General features: G+C 42.4%; 2 protein-coding genes across 10 annotated transcripts in view; one reads left to right on the top strand and one right to left on the bottom strand.

Moving 5' to 3' along the window:
• TDRD1 (tudor domain containing 1) overlaps positions 1–401 on the bottom strand; it is a 17,493-nt gene extending 17,092 nt beyond the window's left edge. For 2 of the 8 annotated variants that reach the window (XM_033515757.1, XM_033515758.1), the window contains exon 1: positions 131–401. In XM_033515757.1, the coding sequence (XP_033371648.1) occupies positions 131–386 (256 nt within the window). In that variant the 5' untranslated portion in view covers positions 387–401. Of the gene's footprint in view, positions 1–3; positions 16–130 lie in introns of those variants that run through there. The other 6 variants (XM_033515759.1, XM_033515760.1, XM_033515764.1 and 3 more) reach the window with 6 other exon arrangements.
• A 6,309-nt stretch (positions 402–6,710) lies between these two features.
• The window catches only part of CCDC186 (coiled-coil domain containing 186), a 35,536-nt gene continuing 24,566 nt past the window's right edge, over positions 6,711–17,680 (top strand). Inside the window, exon 1 of one of the 2 annotated variants that reach the window (XM_015633505.3) lies at positions 6,711–6,809. The gene's annotated coding sequence lies outside the window, so the exon portion shown is untranslated. Of the gene's footprint in view, positions 6,842–17,680 lie in introns of both variants that reach the window. The other variant, XM_015633504.3, reaches the window with a different exon arrangement.

Below are 17,680 nucleotides of genomic sequence, written 5' to 3'. Positions count from 1 at the left end.
CACCCCGGGCCGTCCCCTGCCCCTCTCCCCCGAGAGCAGCGCTCACTCCAGGCCGCCCCTGCCCCTCTCCCCCGAGAGCAGCGCTCACCCCGGGCCGCCCCTGCCCCTCTCCCCCGAGAGCAGCGCTCACCCCGGGCCGCCCCTGCCCCTCTCCCCCGAGAGCAGCGCTCACTCCAGGCCGCCTCCCCGCCGTCCGCGCTGCCCCACGCGGGAAGCAGGGCCGGCCGCTCACTCGAGGACCGTCGGCGGGAAGGGAGGAAGCAGCGGCGCCCAGAGGTCAGGGACGACTCCAGCCTGTCCCGGCGGATCCGCCCAGGCGGGACCCCGATCCGCAGGGGCGGAGCGGGGCATGTGCTGCCCGGCCGCACGGCCAGCAGTGCCGCCATCGCGGCCACGGAGCCCTCGTCTAGCCCGGGTTACTCCAGGCCCTGTTCAACCTGGCCTTGCATTCTAACAGGGATCGGGCATCTACAACTTCTCTAGGCCTCACTAGCCTCACAGCAAAGGATTTCTTCCCAATATCTAATCTAAGCCCGTCCTCTCTCAGTTGGAAGCCATTCCTCCATGTCCGATCACTACATGCCATTGTAAAAAGTCCCTCTTCGTCTCTCTTGTCCCTTGAGGTACTGGAAGGTGCTCTGAGTTCTCCCCGGAGACTTCTCCAGGATGAACAGCCCCAGTTCCCAGCCTGACTTCATAGCAGAGGTGCTCCACGCCTCTGAGTATCTTTGTGGACATAATTATCCACGATTGAACCAGTAACCCAAATTTATTTCACACAAATTCAGGAAATGGCTGTGAGAGCTAAGCAGAAAGCTGGAATTTGATTCAAAAAATTGATGCATTTGTATTTTGAAGTATTTGAATTTTGCCTTGCAGCCAAGAACATACATGACTTCATCTCCCATTTCCAACCTATTCTCATTTTCCTTTGTCCGTTTTCCTCTTTCTTTCCTATACAAGGTGTTTTCCCCTTTTCTTCAACTTTTGTTTCCCACCTCCATGTCTGTGTCTTCATGGGAAAATACACTTCATCCTCAAGACTGCTGCATTTTTATGCTACTACTCAGACATGATCTCAGGTGTTCCCAGTGCTGTGCAATTAAGCTTTCACCAAAAAATAAATTAATCTGATCTATTTTAGTGCCTACATTGTTGTACTTATTATTAAAGTTTATAAAATCAGTGATGGGTTTTATTGTTACATGTTCTGTACAGCAGGGAATAATTATCTCTGTTCACAGAGAAGTAGCTGAAGCACAGCTATTTTGCCTTAAGCCATTTGGCATCTGGCGGTGACAGCGTTTCAGTCTAAATCATCTGTATTTAAGTCTAGGATCCTGTCTGCCAAACTAAGCATTCTCAGAAGAAAAGGGAGCAACACATATTAGGGCTGCTGAGTTTTCTCTCAGTGGTTTAGATACCACATACTAAAGTCAGAGGAAAGACTCTTCCTGGCTCACATGAACCTCCAGCCTGAGCAGAAGCTGAGTGGATCAGAGGCTGCTCTTACAACAAGAAGGAAAATTAGTGGAGGGATATTGTGGGATTTCAAGAAATCCACGTGCTAAATTGCTCAGCAGGGTGTATCAGAGTAGGCACACTCGTATGTGGGAGACTGCAGGGAGACAAGGCAATCATTATCATACAGCCTTCATCATTTCCCTGCCCCTTGTTCCTCTGTTCCTAAGATTAGCCCAGTAATCCTCATGCCTAGGAAGAACTAGTACCAGTAAGGCACTAAGAAATACTTCTCTGTCATTCAAACCTCTCTCTCAAAAAAAAAAAAAATAGGCTTTCTTTAGCTTAAAACATCTAGACAAGATGACCCAGCACCCTCTCCAACTGAATCTTAAAATTGTCCAGCGTCGGGGAATCCACCATTTCCTTGGGGAGATTATTTCAATGGCTGGTTTCTCTTATTGCAAAACATTTTTCTCCTGTGTCTAACTGAAATCTCCCCAGAAGTGATTTGTATCCATTACCCTTTGTCTTTTCCTTGGGAGTCCATGTGAAAAAAAGGAATTTCCGTCTTTTTTGTAGCCACCCTTTATACTGGTATGTGGTGATAAAGCCTCCTTTGAGCCTTCTCTTCTGACAGCCGAGCAAGCCCATTTCTCTCAGCTGTTCTTTTTATATCAAGCTTCTCAAACATTGATGTTCTTTGCAGCTCTTCTCTGGTCCCTCTCCAGCCTGTCCAAATCTCTGTTGTGTAGCAGGGACCAAAAGTGAACACAGCACTTCAGGTGCAGCCTGGCAAGCACTGAATGGGGCAAATACTTCTTTATCCATGCTAGTGATGTCCCACGGTGAGCTGCTTGTCCACCAGGAACCCCAGGTCTGTTTCACAGAGCTGCTCCTCAGATAGGTAGATACCAGCCTATGCTGCACTTCTGGATTACGTTTTTCCAGGTGCAAGGCATTACACTTGATCTCGTTGAACTTAAGGCTCTTGTTAGCTCACTCTTCCAGCCTATCCAGGTCTCCCTGCAGGGTAACTGAGTGTCAGAGGTAGCTGAGGAGAGTGCCCTTAGCATGGAGGCTGATCAGAAGTGACATCCCAGGAGCTGCACAAGGCTGGTATGACTTGCCTGCAATTGTTAGCAAGAGCCTTGGGCTTACATTCACTGTAATAACTGTTCCAGTGTGTCACTAGCTCTAGGATCTAAATGCCCAGGAACCAGCTGAGACACCACTGTGCTACATGCTGAAAAAGGACAATCCAAGCAACGTGTAATGAAAATAATTTTTTCCAATTGTAACTTACTCAGAGCACTTGAATGATTGTAGTGACACTTGGGATTTACCATGTATAGGTCAGACAGGATGGTGGTGGCAAGCAGCATCAGCAGAGATGCTGTCCTTACCTGACACCTGGAGAGAAGATGGAGCTTTGTGAATGGTGCTCCCTAAAGGCCCCTGGCAAACTGTGCTTGCTCAGAATAAAATAGTTACACAATTTTCCTGGGGTGACAACAATGAAGGTAATTCCCAATGAAGAAAATAATAATTCTTTATGTGAAATTCAGCCTGCAGTAATTACATTACAACAGACCAGCCCTCTGACAAATACAGAAGATGAGATTTGGGCAAGCTGGACTCTGCTGCCAGCTCCTCCTCATGGACATGGCCCTTTGACACCAGTGGTCTCAGAGGAGTGTATCGCTCAGCACATCTGCTGTTTGAGCCACCTCATTGCTCTCCCTTAAAGTTGCTAACACTTCTTTAGCTGAAAGAAAAAACACAGGTTGCTAAGCCCTTTCAATGGGCAAAACTATAGAAATACTCTGGATAATTAACAAATGTCATCTGGAAACTGAGCAATTAGATGAACACTTCCTTTCCTTTTTCTTATATAACAAAGCATGAGCAAAAAGCCAGAACTACAACCTTTTGAATATGTGGGCCAAATTCTGCTTCTGCCTCTGCAATGCAGAGCTTGTCTGCAGCAGACAAGTCTGTTGTGTAGGACTGTCTGTCTTTCAGATGGTAAATTCTTGCACTCAGGAATTGTTTTCCTCAGCATTTTACATGCCAAATAAGAGCTATGGCTGGCTAATTAAGAGGCACAGTAATTCATTCTGATTTAATACACATGCAAGTGGTTTGGGGAAGGACTCTCTCTGTGAACTGTTATCATTCCCTAGGTATATGTGGCTGCCTCCTGGGGATAAGATACTCTTCAGATGAAAATTTTAAGCACCGATATTACAAGAAACAGAACTGTCAACATCAGTTCTGGGACTAGAGCTGTGGGGAGTCCAGATGAGTACAAAAAAATCCTTTTCTTCTGCCTTTAAAAAAGAACTTCACTAACCAGGCTCTATTTTCTTAACCTGATTTTAATCCTTCTCTAAAAAAAAGTCCAGATTAAAAGACAAAAAACAGATTAAATTCTGCCAGATCTATTAGAACACACTAAACCACATATAGGTAACATCAGTGGGACTGTAGACAAAGTGTACAGCAAAGTAAAAGCACAAATCTTAAAAAGACTAGGGCCAGAGTATACTGATGTCTCTGCAGCTGTCTTTAAATAACTAGAAGACCAAATAAGAAAAGAAGCATTTGGGCACTGAAGTGACCGTGTTACAGAGCAGCAGTGTGAACTTTGCAGCTCAGCTGCAGAACAGCAGCAGCAGTGGCAAAGAACCCTTCCTGAAAGCAAAGCTTGGACTTGTGTTGCATGGCAATTAGCAAGTGAGTGTTGCATGACACTGCTTTCTGAAAAGAGACAGTTTTTACCTATCCATTCCACACTTGATTTTTTTAATGTATTTTTAGCAAGATGGAATGCACAGCATAATTTGAGCAAAGCAAGGGCTAGACACTTGCCTTTGAAATGTTATTTGGAGGTTAAAGTTGAGGGCATGAGTGCTCTCTGCAACCTACTTCCATTTGTGCTTTCAGCTTTGTGCTTTTAAAGACATCTGCCTTCATAGGACTGACTCCTTTGCTGCTTTAGGGGTGATGGCTAGGACATTGTTTAGTTACCTGAAGCAGTATTATCTTTCCCAAAATAATGCACATTGAAAGATTTACAGTTGTGATTGTACTGAAAGGTTTGCAGATTGATTTTCTTTAAGATCAAACACTTGTTTTTAAGAATAAGTTAAAACATTTTGTCCTGGTTTCGGCTGGGATAGAGTTAATTTTCCTCCTAGTAGCAGGTTCAGAGCTGTGCATGGGAACAATGTTGATAACATGCTAATGTTTTTAGTTGTTTCTAAATAGTGTTTACACTATTGTCAAGGACTTCTCAGCTTCTCATACCCTGCCAGCAAGAAGCTGGGGGGGAGGGGGGGAACCCAGCTGGGACAGCTGATCCCAGCTGGCCAAAGATTATTCTTTGCCAAATGGCATCATGCTCAGTGCATAAACGGAGGAAAAACTGACCAGGGGCCACAGTTTGGGAAATGTCTGGACATCAGTCAGTAAGTGATGAAAAATTGCATTGTGCATCACTGGGTTTTTTTATATTATCATGATTATTATTTTATTTTCTGTCACATTAAAATGTCTTTATCTCGACACAGAAGTTTGAGTCTTCCAGTTTTCTCTTCTGCCCTGCTGGAGAGGGGAATGAGCCAGCAGCTTTGGGGGCCCAAGTTTCTGTCTGGGGTTAAACAACAGGTTTCAAGGAGCATTTTCTAGGACCTCCAAATTTGCAGTTGTGGCTCTGAAATTCCAAATGCATAGAAAGAATATAGAGAAAAAGAACTTACTCTGAAATAACTCTCTCAATTAATGTTTGTAAGTGAAGTTATGCAGCACATTCTACTTTGAAGGTCATCCATGATACAAACTGAAGAAATCATCACTGGGTAGGTGATTATTTCATACATGTAGGAATGTGTATACTTTTATATGTATATAAAAATAGATCAGCCAAAATAAAGGAACAATGTGATCTAACATCAATGTTACCCTTGCTATGAATAGGGGATTTGACTAGATAATTTACTGAGGTCCCTTTCAACCTGAATTATTCAGTAATTCTAACTTGCTTTTCTATTGTTATGTTTAAGATGATACTGCAGGAGAGATGCCAGTGCTCATTTTAGTTGAGCTGCTATAGCAAATACAACTGCTTTCACTTAACAGCTTGTCTGCTAAGGTATTTTTTCAATTTATTTTTTATTAAATAAAATGGCATTTATGCCGTGCTCGGGATTCCAAAAAGCTTTGTGTTCCGCTGAAAAACTGCTGATCCCAGCATTGAAATGTAGTTCAGATTTTTGATGCCCAGTAAAATTTTCACCTTTTTTTTTTTTTTTAATCCAATCAGAATAAGGAATGAAGTCCCAGCAGATGCTAAGTGAAGCTGTTTATTAACATTAGTGGATTGACTCTTGTATGGCATGTGGGTGCAGGGGCTGGTTATGGAGAATGAGATGCTGCTTACTTAAGGGAGAAGATTCTATTTGTCATTACTTGTGCACTGGATCTTTCAAAAAGGAGAGGTATCTCTGTAACCATCTCTCCGAAAGCTGCTGGGGTGAAGAATTGCTCCTGTAAGGCAGCTGCTCAGGGCTGTGGTTTTAGATAGTGCCATGGAATGAATGTCTGACATGAGATCCCTTGTTAACATAGTCATATATTTAAATGACAAAAAAAAAAAAAAAATCCAGATTGAAACAATTTTTAGACGTATGCCTGAAATTATCTTGTGTGAATTCAGTTGGGAAACACCTCTGAGACCGAGTCGAGTCCAACCTATGACCCGACACCACCTTGCAAAGCAGACCATGCACTGAGCGCCACGTCCAGGCTACCCTTAAAAACACCTCCAGGGGACTTCACACCTCCCTGGGCCGTCCGTTCCAGTGTCTGATCACCCTTTCTGTGAAGAAATTCTTCCTAATGTCCACCCTAAATGTCCCCTGGCGGAGAGTGTACTAATACCACCGCTTTATGTCCTATATCCAGCCGCTCGGAGCTTTCAGCACCGTCAGTGGATCGCGGGCTTTCGGCGGCGCGGGTGACAACGCAGCAGCGGCACAAGGGCGAGAGAAGGCGGCGTGACGGGTCCCCAGTCACCGGCTGGTCCTGGTGGGATGGCCCGCTCGGCCCCGGCCGGTCCCGAGCGGCAGCGCAGGGAGCGCAGGAGCCGCGGAGCCCTCGGGGCTGGGCCGGCCCCGCCGCCCGGGGCTGCCCCGGTCCCGCCCCGGCCGCCGCCGCGCCCCGCCCCCGCCGCCATCTTTGTTGATGTGTCAGCGCGCCGGGCAGGGCGGCCGGCGGGGAGCGGGACCGCGCTGCGCCAGCCATGGCCGCGCTGCCGCCGCTCCTGCCGCCCGAGTAGCGACCGGGTGAGGGCCCGCGCCGCAGCAAGGGCGGGCGGGTGAGTGAGTGAGTGATTGAGTGAGTGGGTGGGTGGGTGGATGCTCGGAGCCGGCGTCTCTCAGCTGCGCGGGCACTGCCGGGCTTCTCGTGGGGGCGGCCGAAGGGGACGGGACGGGAATGCCCGGCGGGCTCGGGAGGGGCCGCGGGGCCGCTGATCCACTTCACTGTCAGCGGGGGATAAATCTTGAGGGACGCGGCTGCGGGGGCCGGGGAAGGACGGGAGGGAGGCGGAATTGCCCCGGGTGTTGAGGGGGCTCTCCCTGTGCAGGTGGCGGCACTGGGCTGGCAGAGGTCGCGCCGGGGCCGTGGGCGAGGCGCAGGAGGAGGGAGCGAGGTGCCAGCAGGGCCGGGGGATGAGGACCTGCCATAGCAACACCTTCCTGCTCAGGACCTCTGAGCGGGTAGCGCAGGCTCCTGTGCTGGCTCGCAGTCTCTTTGTTTCTGCACAGCTTTCTTCTCCGCGATATTAATTAGGTTGTGCTGTTCCATTGGCTGCGTGTTGATTTTGCTGTATGGGTAAATAATTAGATAACAAAGCCCAACAACTGTTATGATGGTTATTTTTTAGAGACTGCTGCGGTGTTGCGGTAGGGTACGTGTCCTTGTTTTTGCAGATGGTATTTGTAAAAGCTGCTTGCCCTTCTAGGTTTCAAAGAAGGACTTTAGCAAAATGATTATGATGTAGGCTTGCAGATTTTGGCTCTTGTCCCGGAAAATAGTCTGCACAGGTGAGTCTGATACATGTATACTACCAGCAAGACTCTGTGCAGACCAAAGGAGGATTTCTTAAGGGAATTGAGATCTGTGTGTAAGATGAGAAGTATGCTATTCTGGCTTTAGTGCTGGTTTGCTTTATCCTTGTAAAACTGCTTTTTAAAAGTTAGTGTTGCAAGCAGAATGCACTAAAAATCCAGGTATGGCCACTGTCCCAATATGTTGTATAAGGAAATGGTTGAAACTGTGAGCCACAGCTGTGTTTCTCTATGGGCAAGGAAATGTAATCACTGGCTGCTATGAATGCTTATGTTGCCGTTGACTTTAGGGAGGAGATGGTTAAGCTCTGAGAAACTGAAAGTATGAAGATGTTTCAAGAGGATGTAAGATGACATTTGAAATGTCATTTGTTTTATATATAAAAAAATAACTAGTTCTGTATTGCCTTTGAGCTCTTCTTTTTCTGAAAATCTTCACTCATCTTTTCTTGTCTGGTTTCAAAAAGTGTTTTTCTATCATTTTATAAGACTCGATTTGGAGTTCTTGACAGATGTTTGTTGGCATTGTAAGGTTCACGGTTTCAAATGGTTGAGAAAAGGACTGAGGAACCACATACAGAGAGTGGTTAATCTGGTCCTAATTAGCAGCTCTGTTTCTTAATGCTACCTGAAGCTAATACTGAATTTCCTGAAGCTGGCTTTTTAAAGAGCTGTGAAAAAATAGAAAGGCAGTGTTTTTCTGGATTTAATAGTTTTGTTAGGCATGTTAAATTAGTAGATGTGGGTTCCAGGAAGCAATATCCTGTACTTAGTTCTGAGCTGACTTGTTCTGTACTTATTTTCCAATTGCCAAAGACAATATTGGATAGCCTCATGGATAATACTTACCTTCAAGTCATAGTCCAAGACCCTCAAATTGGGGGTGAAAAAAAAAATCTCATCAGAAACAGATCAGTGTCAGAACAGAGGGGAAAATCATGACCCTAATTTCAAGAAGTACATGGAATACTGATACTGTTATAATATTGTCTGTAATACTTCCTCTTAGATTAAGTAATGGAAGCGACTATTCTGTAGAGCTCACAGTTGACTTTTTCACATCCTTAAAAGATTGAAGTGTTTACATGTTTTCAGGGATACTGGAGAAACTCTAGGAAAGGTTTGAAAACATTAAACTCTACCATCCCCCCAAATGGTGTTTTTCAGTATGTAGTGTCCATACAGACAGTAATTCCATGGCTGGAATTTTACAGCCTTTTGCATGTTCTGGAAACAACATTTGAAAAGAGCCATTGGAAGGACATGCTGCAATCTCCAGTGCCAAATATTCCAAGATTGATATGTTACCAATAACATGATAGTACAGGATTGTAAGAAGGTCTGCCAGAGCTCTGGCTTCTGTAGTGTGAACAGGATTTATGGCTCTGTTATAGGTGTAGAAGAGCTGTCATAAAATGTATGCTTTGTCCAGGTTGTGTAGTCAGAAACTTGATTTCTTCCCCTCCCTTAACACATTCTTCTTTGTACAGGTGATGTTATCAGTGTCAGGAGGTGAATGCAAACAGGGTTCTAGTAAGGACAGAGCTGCTCCTGGCCTTGTTGTAAGCAGAACTGAAGGCAGGGTGTTAAAACCTGAAAGGTGACAGTAGTGCTATTGCTGGCATTGCATTCTTTGGTTGCTGACTTAGAGACTCATTTTATTGACTTGGAGTAGGAGTTGTTCTGTCCTGAAGACACACAGAAGATTAGAAGTCTGTGTGTAAACACTGAAGTATCCAAGCCTCATGTGATGTTCACAGTAAAAGGATGTTGTAGCTAACGTGTTGTTTTCCCCTGATACACACTGGGGCTCCTATGGCAAAAAAACCCCAACACTTTCAAGGTGTACCCCATGACTTGTGTTATGATGGGAGCAAACCAGCCTCTCTTAGTAAACCTTAACTGATGTACTTTATTTTGGAGTCATGCTGTTGACTCCAGATGAAGAGTTAATGTGACCATAATATTAACCATGTGCATGAGTTTGATAGAACACCTGATGCTGCCTTGAAGGAATTGTACATTTCTGTTCACCTATCTAACTTGTGATATAAGCAAAGGAGAGCAAATACAAAGTTTGAGTAAACCTTGTGTGCCAAAGTACTTGTCTCATGTTCAAAGAATTGATAGAAATGCTGAGCTTTGCACCTTGGCACTGTCATTGGTGTTTAATGAAGTCATATTAAAACCTGAGAAGAATAATTGAGCTGAAGTGTTAAACTGATAAAAGCAATGAAATCCTGGAGTACCCACTGGATGCAGTCACTGTTCCACTCCTTCCCTTGGAGCCTGTGAATCAAAGTAGGTCTTTGTGTGAGTTGAGTCAGAAGCTGTTTCAAGTTCTTCCTGGGCTGGAGGACTCCATGTCCCAGTATACAGCCAGCTTTTCCACTTTGACTTGATCTTGGACAAAAGTGAATTAATATTGGGATACCTAGCGTGGGTGGAACTCTGGTATGTTTCTTTTGCTTCCTGTATGTGCTGTCTCTAAATACAGGATGACTTGGGAGTGTGTGAGACCTGATGGCCACCCTCTTTTTTGTATGGAGTACAAGGTGATAACATCATCCCTTCTTCAGCTTAAGAATTCTGTCTTTTTCTTAGGCAGCGTAATGCTTTCCAATCCAGTTCATCTCTTTTTAATGTGTTTCATAACTTGGGTAGCTTGCTACTCTGATTATTGTTGGATGTGGAATTGTAAGCAAATATATAAGCTTGAAGCCTGAAGGACTTTGAAATTAATCTTACATTAGATTATGTAAAATACCTGGGTTTTTTGGAGGTTTTTATCCCAGTCCCTTTCAGTTTAGTTCAAACCTTTGATTTGTCTCTTTACACTGCTGCTATACAGTAGAGCTGCATTTTGTATCTTAGGTAAGCCAGAACTTCTTTAGCAGAATCCTTTTTTTTTTTTTTTTTTAAACAAACTTCAGTGGAAAAGAGAGTTATCTCTAGTACTTGAGCTTCCCTGTTCTGCAGTGTTACCTGGTGATGTAATGCTTAGTCTGAGAAAGCCATTTGTGACAGAGTTCTTGTGAAAGATACTATGCAAAACACAGGTGAGCTGGGTATTAACTGGAAACAATAGGAAAATGTGTTTTGCTGATCACTGTGTTGACTAGTAGACAGTAGCTATGGAAAAAACTAGCCTTAGGAAAAAGAAACCAAAAACTTCACCCAGCAAGTGAAGTAGAAAGGTATGGTCAGTCTGTCCAGATCTGTTTAAGTAAAAGTATTATTAGGATTGCAGTGAGCTAAAACAAACTATAAAACTTCTCTTCAATTTTGTTTTTAGTCTTGTCATGTAAAATTGTTACCAAGAGTTCTGATGCAATGACAGGTTGGCACTGACTCGGAAAAGCATTTTAATTTACTTAAGCAATGATCATTGTGTAAAAAAGAAGTGACAAGTTATTGAAGAGAGGCTTTTTGGGTTTTGCAATAACACAACTGTAAGAAGCTAGAAATGTTTTCATACCCCACAGTTACTAAGAAATCTTGTTGGGTTGTCATTATACACTTGGTAGCACATAAACTGTCTAACGGGTTCATCTCTCACCTGAGTGTAACAGGTTGAAAATTGAATTGCAATGGCAACTGATTCTAACTGCTGTGTGGCTGTTAATGCTTACTTCAATATCTCTGGCTTAGGATAATGTCTTTAAGGATAATAGAAAGTACCTTATTTTTCTGTTGTGATTCATCTAACATTGTGTTTCTAATGGAATATTTTATAGCATGATAGCTAAAGGAGATGAACAGACCCTTGTGGAACAAACTGTTCAGTTAAGTTTTGTTTCTAATAAATGCTGGGGCATTTGTGAAGCTTTTTTACATTGGGTTGCTGGTTGCTTCATATATATATGTGTGACTTGTCAAGAAAACTCTACAAATCATTATTCTCTTCAGTATTCTTCAGCCAATAAATCCTGTTAAGTCTTTGAAATACAAAGTCCATCTCCGGTGTTACACTGGATTATACTGCATCTCACATTAACTCTTGAATTTGCAATTGAACTGGCTAAGGCACTTGTACTCTCCCTTTTTGTTGCTCAGGAACCTGCAAGAGGGAAGGGGGTGTGTGACTTACCCATTCAAATGGTGCTCATGTGCAGTTTTTGCTTTTAGTAGGGTCTTCTGGTGAGCATCAGAGCTTTATCATGAAAGTCTTTTGACTGTTGACATTTCAGTCTTATGTCACTTCATTTTGTAGATGCATGAGTGGAAATGTAAGGCACTATAAAACAATCTGTTTAGCAGAGCCTTTAGTCTATGCTGCAGTGATTGGGAAAGAATCAACCTATTATTGCACTATAAATGATAAATGTGCTTTTGGTAAAGTTACGTATTTATCTTCACTTCATGAGCTTCAGTGGCTGCTTACATGAAGAGAGGTGCTTCCAAGATGGGATTCTGCTTGAGTGTAATGAACCATGTATAAAAATCAATCTGTGGATTGGAATTTAATAGTATATATTCTTTAATGTGAATGAATAGGAGGCTGAGTAGTTTAAATGGTGGAGTATGTATTGATTCTGAGTTGGCATGTTCACTAGCCTCCTTTTTAAAATCATAGTTATTGTTGAATAACAGCTTTCAGTGGTTAAATATAAAACTGTTGTCTCAGGAGAGATTTAGGGCATTGATGATATTTATAAGAATTTTTGACAGTCATGTCAGAAAAAAGGTACATTTTGAAACACTGCTTAACGTTAGTAAGAGACAGTCCTTGCTTGCATGTGAAGTAAATGTTAGATTCCATTCCAACAGAAAGAGCAGAAGTCAGCTCACCTCCACGTTGTTGCTAAGATGGGGAACTACTTGTGCTCAGTGCTTTTACAGGTCAAGACACAGAACACTGTAAGAAATAGTGGGTGTTTCATTTGTAGCTGAGTCCAGTCCACAGGTGTGTCTGGGCAGGTTGCTGAGAGCTTTAACTGATAGAGGGAGAGCTGGAGTAATGGGACAGTGATTTACAATGTGACTTCTTGAGGTGTAAGTGTGAATCTTCAAAATAGCTGTAAAATGCATATAACTTCCTCTTGCAAATTCACATGACTGCATTTTAATTTGCTATTGGGTGATAAAGGAAAAAAGTCAATATTTTCTTTGCAGTTAAAATTGTATGAGGATAATGCTTTTCATTGTAAAAAAAAAAAAAAATAAAGTCTGCCAGATCTCCCAGTTCTAGTTTTAGCTGGTAGTTTGGGGTTTTTTAGTAGCCTTTTGATGTGTGTATCTTGGCTTTTTAACCTTTATTATTTTATTATTGGCTAATCTTTGAAAGATTGTACAACTAAGTTAAAAGTATTTCCTTTTTCAGATATAACATTTATCAATGAACAGGCCTCTTGATTGGAGGGCTATTAGAAAGCCAGAGTAATAAAAAGGAACCATACCTGGTATCTCTTTAGACCAGCTACAGTTTCAGGTGCTTCAGTGCTCTACTTAGGTTTCTGAAGTATTGCAGGTGAACAAACAGGGCAGTCATTGTGAAAGTATTACATTTCTATCTGGTTTAGCTGGGCTGTAGAATTTTCTGTTCATCTGGCACTGGGCTATGCAGAGGGAAATCCCACAACTTTCTATATATGTAGGCAAATTCTGTCTCTATCCTAACTTCCTAAACTGTTTTCCTGAATTCAGTTTTGCCAAAACTGGAAGGATTCATAGATGTTTGCATCCAGCATCTTCAGTATCAAAATGGAGCTTTTTTTACATGTCTTGCTTCTACAACATCAGGATCAGCTAGCAAACAAAAATCTCTATAAACCCATAAACAGGCGTTTTTGGTTGAATTAGAGGACACAGAAGAGCAGAGATGTTTGTAAAATCAGTTGGAATGCTTTACAGAGAGCAGTAAAAGTGCCTGGGACAGACAGCTGGTTATTTGAGCTATGTGTTGCTGCCCAGTCTTTTGGTGTGGTACTAGGGAAAATAAGTCATTATTTGCTCTCACTGGGGAGTCTGAATGTTAAGAAAACCCCTTTTTCTAGCTGTCTCTGTAAGAAACTCTCCAAAGGACAAGCATCCCTTCTCCTGGTTGTTGACACTGGACACTAAACCTGAACTGTAGAGTTCAGAAACCAGAACCAATATGGAAAGATACTGAGGGTTACAGAGCATTTGAGGAGACTACTGCTTAAGGATGTTTGCTTGGATTTTTAAGATGATTTTGCAGAGAAACTTGCCTTCAGAATGTGCCATCATGGAAAACAAAGTGCAACAGCACAAATTTTGTGAGCTATCATCCACTTCTCAACAAGGAACCAGGAAGTACGGATCACATATTACAGCTTTAAGAGAATTGCTCTGAAGCAATTTCAAGGGCCTTATTTTCTAGATAGATTTTTCCTGTAAATACGTGGACTTTGCTTAGAGGTGTGCAATGATTCCTTAACAAGCTGTAACAAGTTTACAGCTCACACTGCAGTGACAGAGCAACTCTGAGTCCTGAGGTGGCATCATTATAAGAGCAGTAGGGACTTCTGGGAACTTTGTCTGCTTTTGTTGGTGTCACCAGGTTTTTCTGTCACTGAGCTGCTTGCCAGGCCATGTCATGGTACTTAGGACACTGCTGAGTGTTGGAGTCATCTGCCTGTGACTGATGGAGCACTTCAGCACTCCTTTCCTTGTCCCCCACCTGCTCTTTGAAATGCATCACAACTCTATGGCAGCTTTGAGTAGTTTTGAGACTTTAGTCTGTTACTGAAGGAAATTTGAGTACTCTGCTGTGGCTGATATGAAATGGAAAGAGGAAAGCTACCTCATACTTCTGTTTAAAAATGAGCCTGTTTCATATCCTATAAAACCTGTCTGGATGCTTTTTTTATATCCAGAGATAAAGAGCATGTATGGTCTGAGCTGATGTGAGAACTGCTTTTTCACAATTTTGTGGATTGAATATGTACATTTTGGAGAGTAGATGATTCCATCTTCATCAGTGACTATACTTCAAGGCCTCTCTTAGGAGCACAGCCAGGAGTGGAAAACATCATCCAAAGATGATGCAAAACCCTTTTTTGTTGAAAGCAGCTAAAATAATTGACTCCTACTAGCCATTATGTTATGTAATGTGTAGTTGAATGTGTCTGGTGTCCAGTAAACTGCATTTGCTGTATTAAGTTCTTATTACCCCCCCTTTCAGAAGGCTTTGTGCCTCAGAGTCACTTATCTCAATGCTCTTCACTTTCATATCAAGCCTGGGTTGAACAAGGTTTTGTACATGGCCACACCAGTGAAGCATTATTCCTGCCTGCCCTTTTTTACCCCTCTCTCTGCAGTATTTTTAGGCATTGAGGTGTAAATATATTTTTTTACTCTTGAAGCAGTGATTTTTTTGTTTCTCAGGACCTTGACCTTAAGTTTGCTTACAGAACCACCCAGGCACACACTTCTGTCACTCTTTAATCTGTTTGTTGTAAAGAGCCCCATTGTGATAGTTACTAGGTGACAAGGCACACTTTATTTTTTTCCCCTTTTAGTGAAGTCTTCTTGAGAGCTACATCTCAGAGTTTCTTATAGTTATCATTTAATGTGTTTCTTTAGCTGTCATCTCACATGTATTTTGAAATTGGCTGAAACAAGGTAATTTCCTCCTTCTTGAATATTTGTAACATAAGGATTGAATGCTTGGGTCAAATTCTGTCCATTTTATGAAATTAAATGCTAGCATTAGTAGTGCATCTGCTTAGGAAAGACCTTTGTAGTCAGGGATTTAAAAGAATCACATTTGCATTCAATAGGAGGATTGAAAAGACAGGCACTTTGAAATAGCATAATGTGAAATTAAAACATACCAGAACCTTGGCACGTGCCTGTACTCACTGGATAGCAGGCTAGAGCTAGAAAGGTGGTGTTCCTAATTAGAATTAGCAGTATTGCCATGGGGGAAAGGATTTTCAACCAGTACAGTGCATGAACAGCCAAGGGATGAGGGTGCCAACAGCTTCCTTAAGAAGTTAGCAGTGCACATACTTTCAGCAGAGGGAAGAGGAGGACTGAGTGTTACAGAAACTGCTTTTCTTTGTGCCAGTGGATGGACTCTGAAGTGAGAATTTGCTGTTACAGCATAATCTTCTCTGGACTGCTGCTGAAGGTAGTAGCTATTGGAAATAATTTTATTCTTCCTTTTGTTGGCGTGTTACAGAAGTGTGTATTGAAATTTTTGATGCTCTCCCAGGATAATCAATATTTAGACTGTATTAGGTACTTCCTTGAAGAGCTTAAATGACTCATTGTCTTATTTGTTCTTAATGTTATCATTTGGTTAGCGGTTTATAGAAGGTGTTTCTCTTGTGTAACAGAAATTGAATTAAAAATTTGCTATTTCCCGAGTCTTTGCATTCCCTGACATACCTGGGAGACATTTGTATTCAAAAGCTGGTGTGCTGTTCACACACTCCATTGGCAAGCTCTCTGCTCCCTTCGTTTGATTCCAGTCAGTTGTGCTAGCAGCAATTTAGCAGATAAGCACATCTTAGTTTAAGCAGTGTGATAAATGGTTGTAACCCTTGCCAGTACCAGCCTTTACTGCTACGTTCTGTGCCAGCTATTTAACTGTTTACTCATTTTAGATGTTACATTGGAGGTCATATGTGCTGATGCAGATTTAAACTTAATTTTGTGAATAATGATGAAATGTATGCTGTTTGCATCCTTGAAGAACACATCTGTGATGAGAAAAACAGATGTTTAAACTGGCTATTAAAAAAAAGGCAGTTTTGGTTTTAAAGGGTACAACTCGCCTGTATTCTGATGTATAGGGAGATGTTTTGCAAATGTGGCTGAGCTGTGCTCCTATTCCTCATTCCTGCTGCTCTCATCACCAGGATCTGAATTGATGTATTTCAACTTGCATGGCTCTTGTGTCACTACACTGGGGGAAAACACAGCCTGCTGCCTCCTCTGCTGTAAAGGAGCAGGACTATGGGGAAGATGTGTTCGAGTGTCAGACTAATTCTGGGCTGTAAAACAGAGGAGGATGACTGGTCAGACCAGTTATGTGAGTCCAGTCACGGCTAAGAGTCCTGTCACAGCTGCAGAAAGTGTCACAAGGCAGTGACAGAGCTTTCCACATGCTGTCCTAGATGGATGGCAGTCATTCATGGCATGTGGGCAAGCAGGCTTGGGCTGGGCCACTCAGTGCTGCTTTGAGGAGTTCCTGTGGCACAGGAAGCAGAAGGGACTTGTGCTTCAAGTGAGATAAACATCACACTTCTGCCCTATTGACAAGATGATGGGCAGGCCTAAAGAAGGAGCAGGTGGTTGAAGGTAGAAGCTTTGCAAAACAGTGCAAGAACCCAGCACTTTGCTGTCACTCAACACACTGTGATTATTTGATGCTTAAGCATATCATATAAGCCAGTTCACTTGCTTCTGTCAAGTCAACCTTTTTTGATTGTTTTTGATGCCTTTTAATGACATCATAAGAGGCACTAAACTATTTTGTTTCCTTAATGCAGTGTAGACAACCTTAGTACATCCCTAATTTTGAAAAAGTAATTTGTAAGGATGAGTAGGCTAATACAAGATGGATGTTAAACCTGGAAAGGCATGGAGCTCCTATCAGGTGGTGTCCAAATATTATCTGGAGCTTGATGGATTTGTATATTTGATGTGAAACAGTCAAATATTAGCACATTTCATCTCAACTGGCTACTGTTAGACTGGCAATGTCGATTCTTTTATCACACAAAATGTTTTGCTTACAAACCATGAGCCTTTTCTTCAATGACATCACTGCAGTTTTCTGTCTTTGATATTATATAGGAAGTATCATTCAGTTACAACTGTTATATTCAGTTGCCCAAGGTAGGCAGAACAAACTTTGAATATTCAAGAGACATTTGACTATCAGTATGAATTTGCATTGACAGCTGCTCCACATGAGTTCTTTGTCTGGACATTTCTGGTGTGAAAATAAACTGTGATCCTGTGATCAATTATATAATTTCTGTTTAAGTGTTAGTAATTAGAACATAAAAGCTAATACTGTTCAGTGACAGTAGGTGGACAAAAGAACTATGTATGTCATGAACAGATGCATATAGGTGGAGGTAGATTTGGGCAGTTAAGGTTAAATC

This window comes from Parus major, chromosome 6, assembly GCF_001522545.3.
Source record: "Parus major isolate Abel chromosome 6, Parus_major1.1, whole genome shotgun sequence".
In the NCBI taxonomy this organism is placed as follows: domain Eukaryota; kingdom Metazoa; phylum Chordata; class Aves; order Passeriformes; family Paridae; genus Parus; species Parus major.
This window is presented reverse-complemented; position numbering and strand designations above follow the sequence as displayed.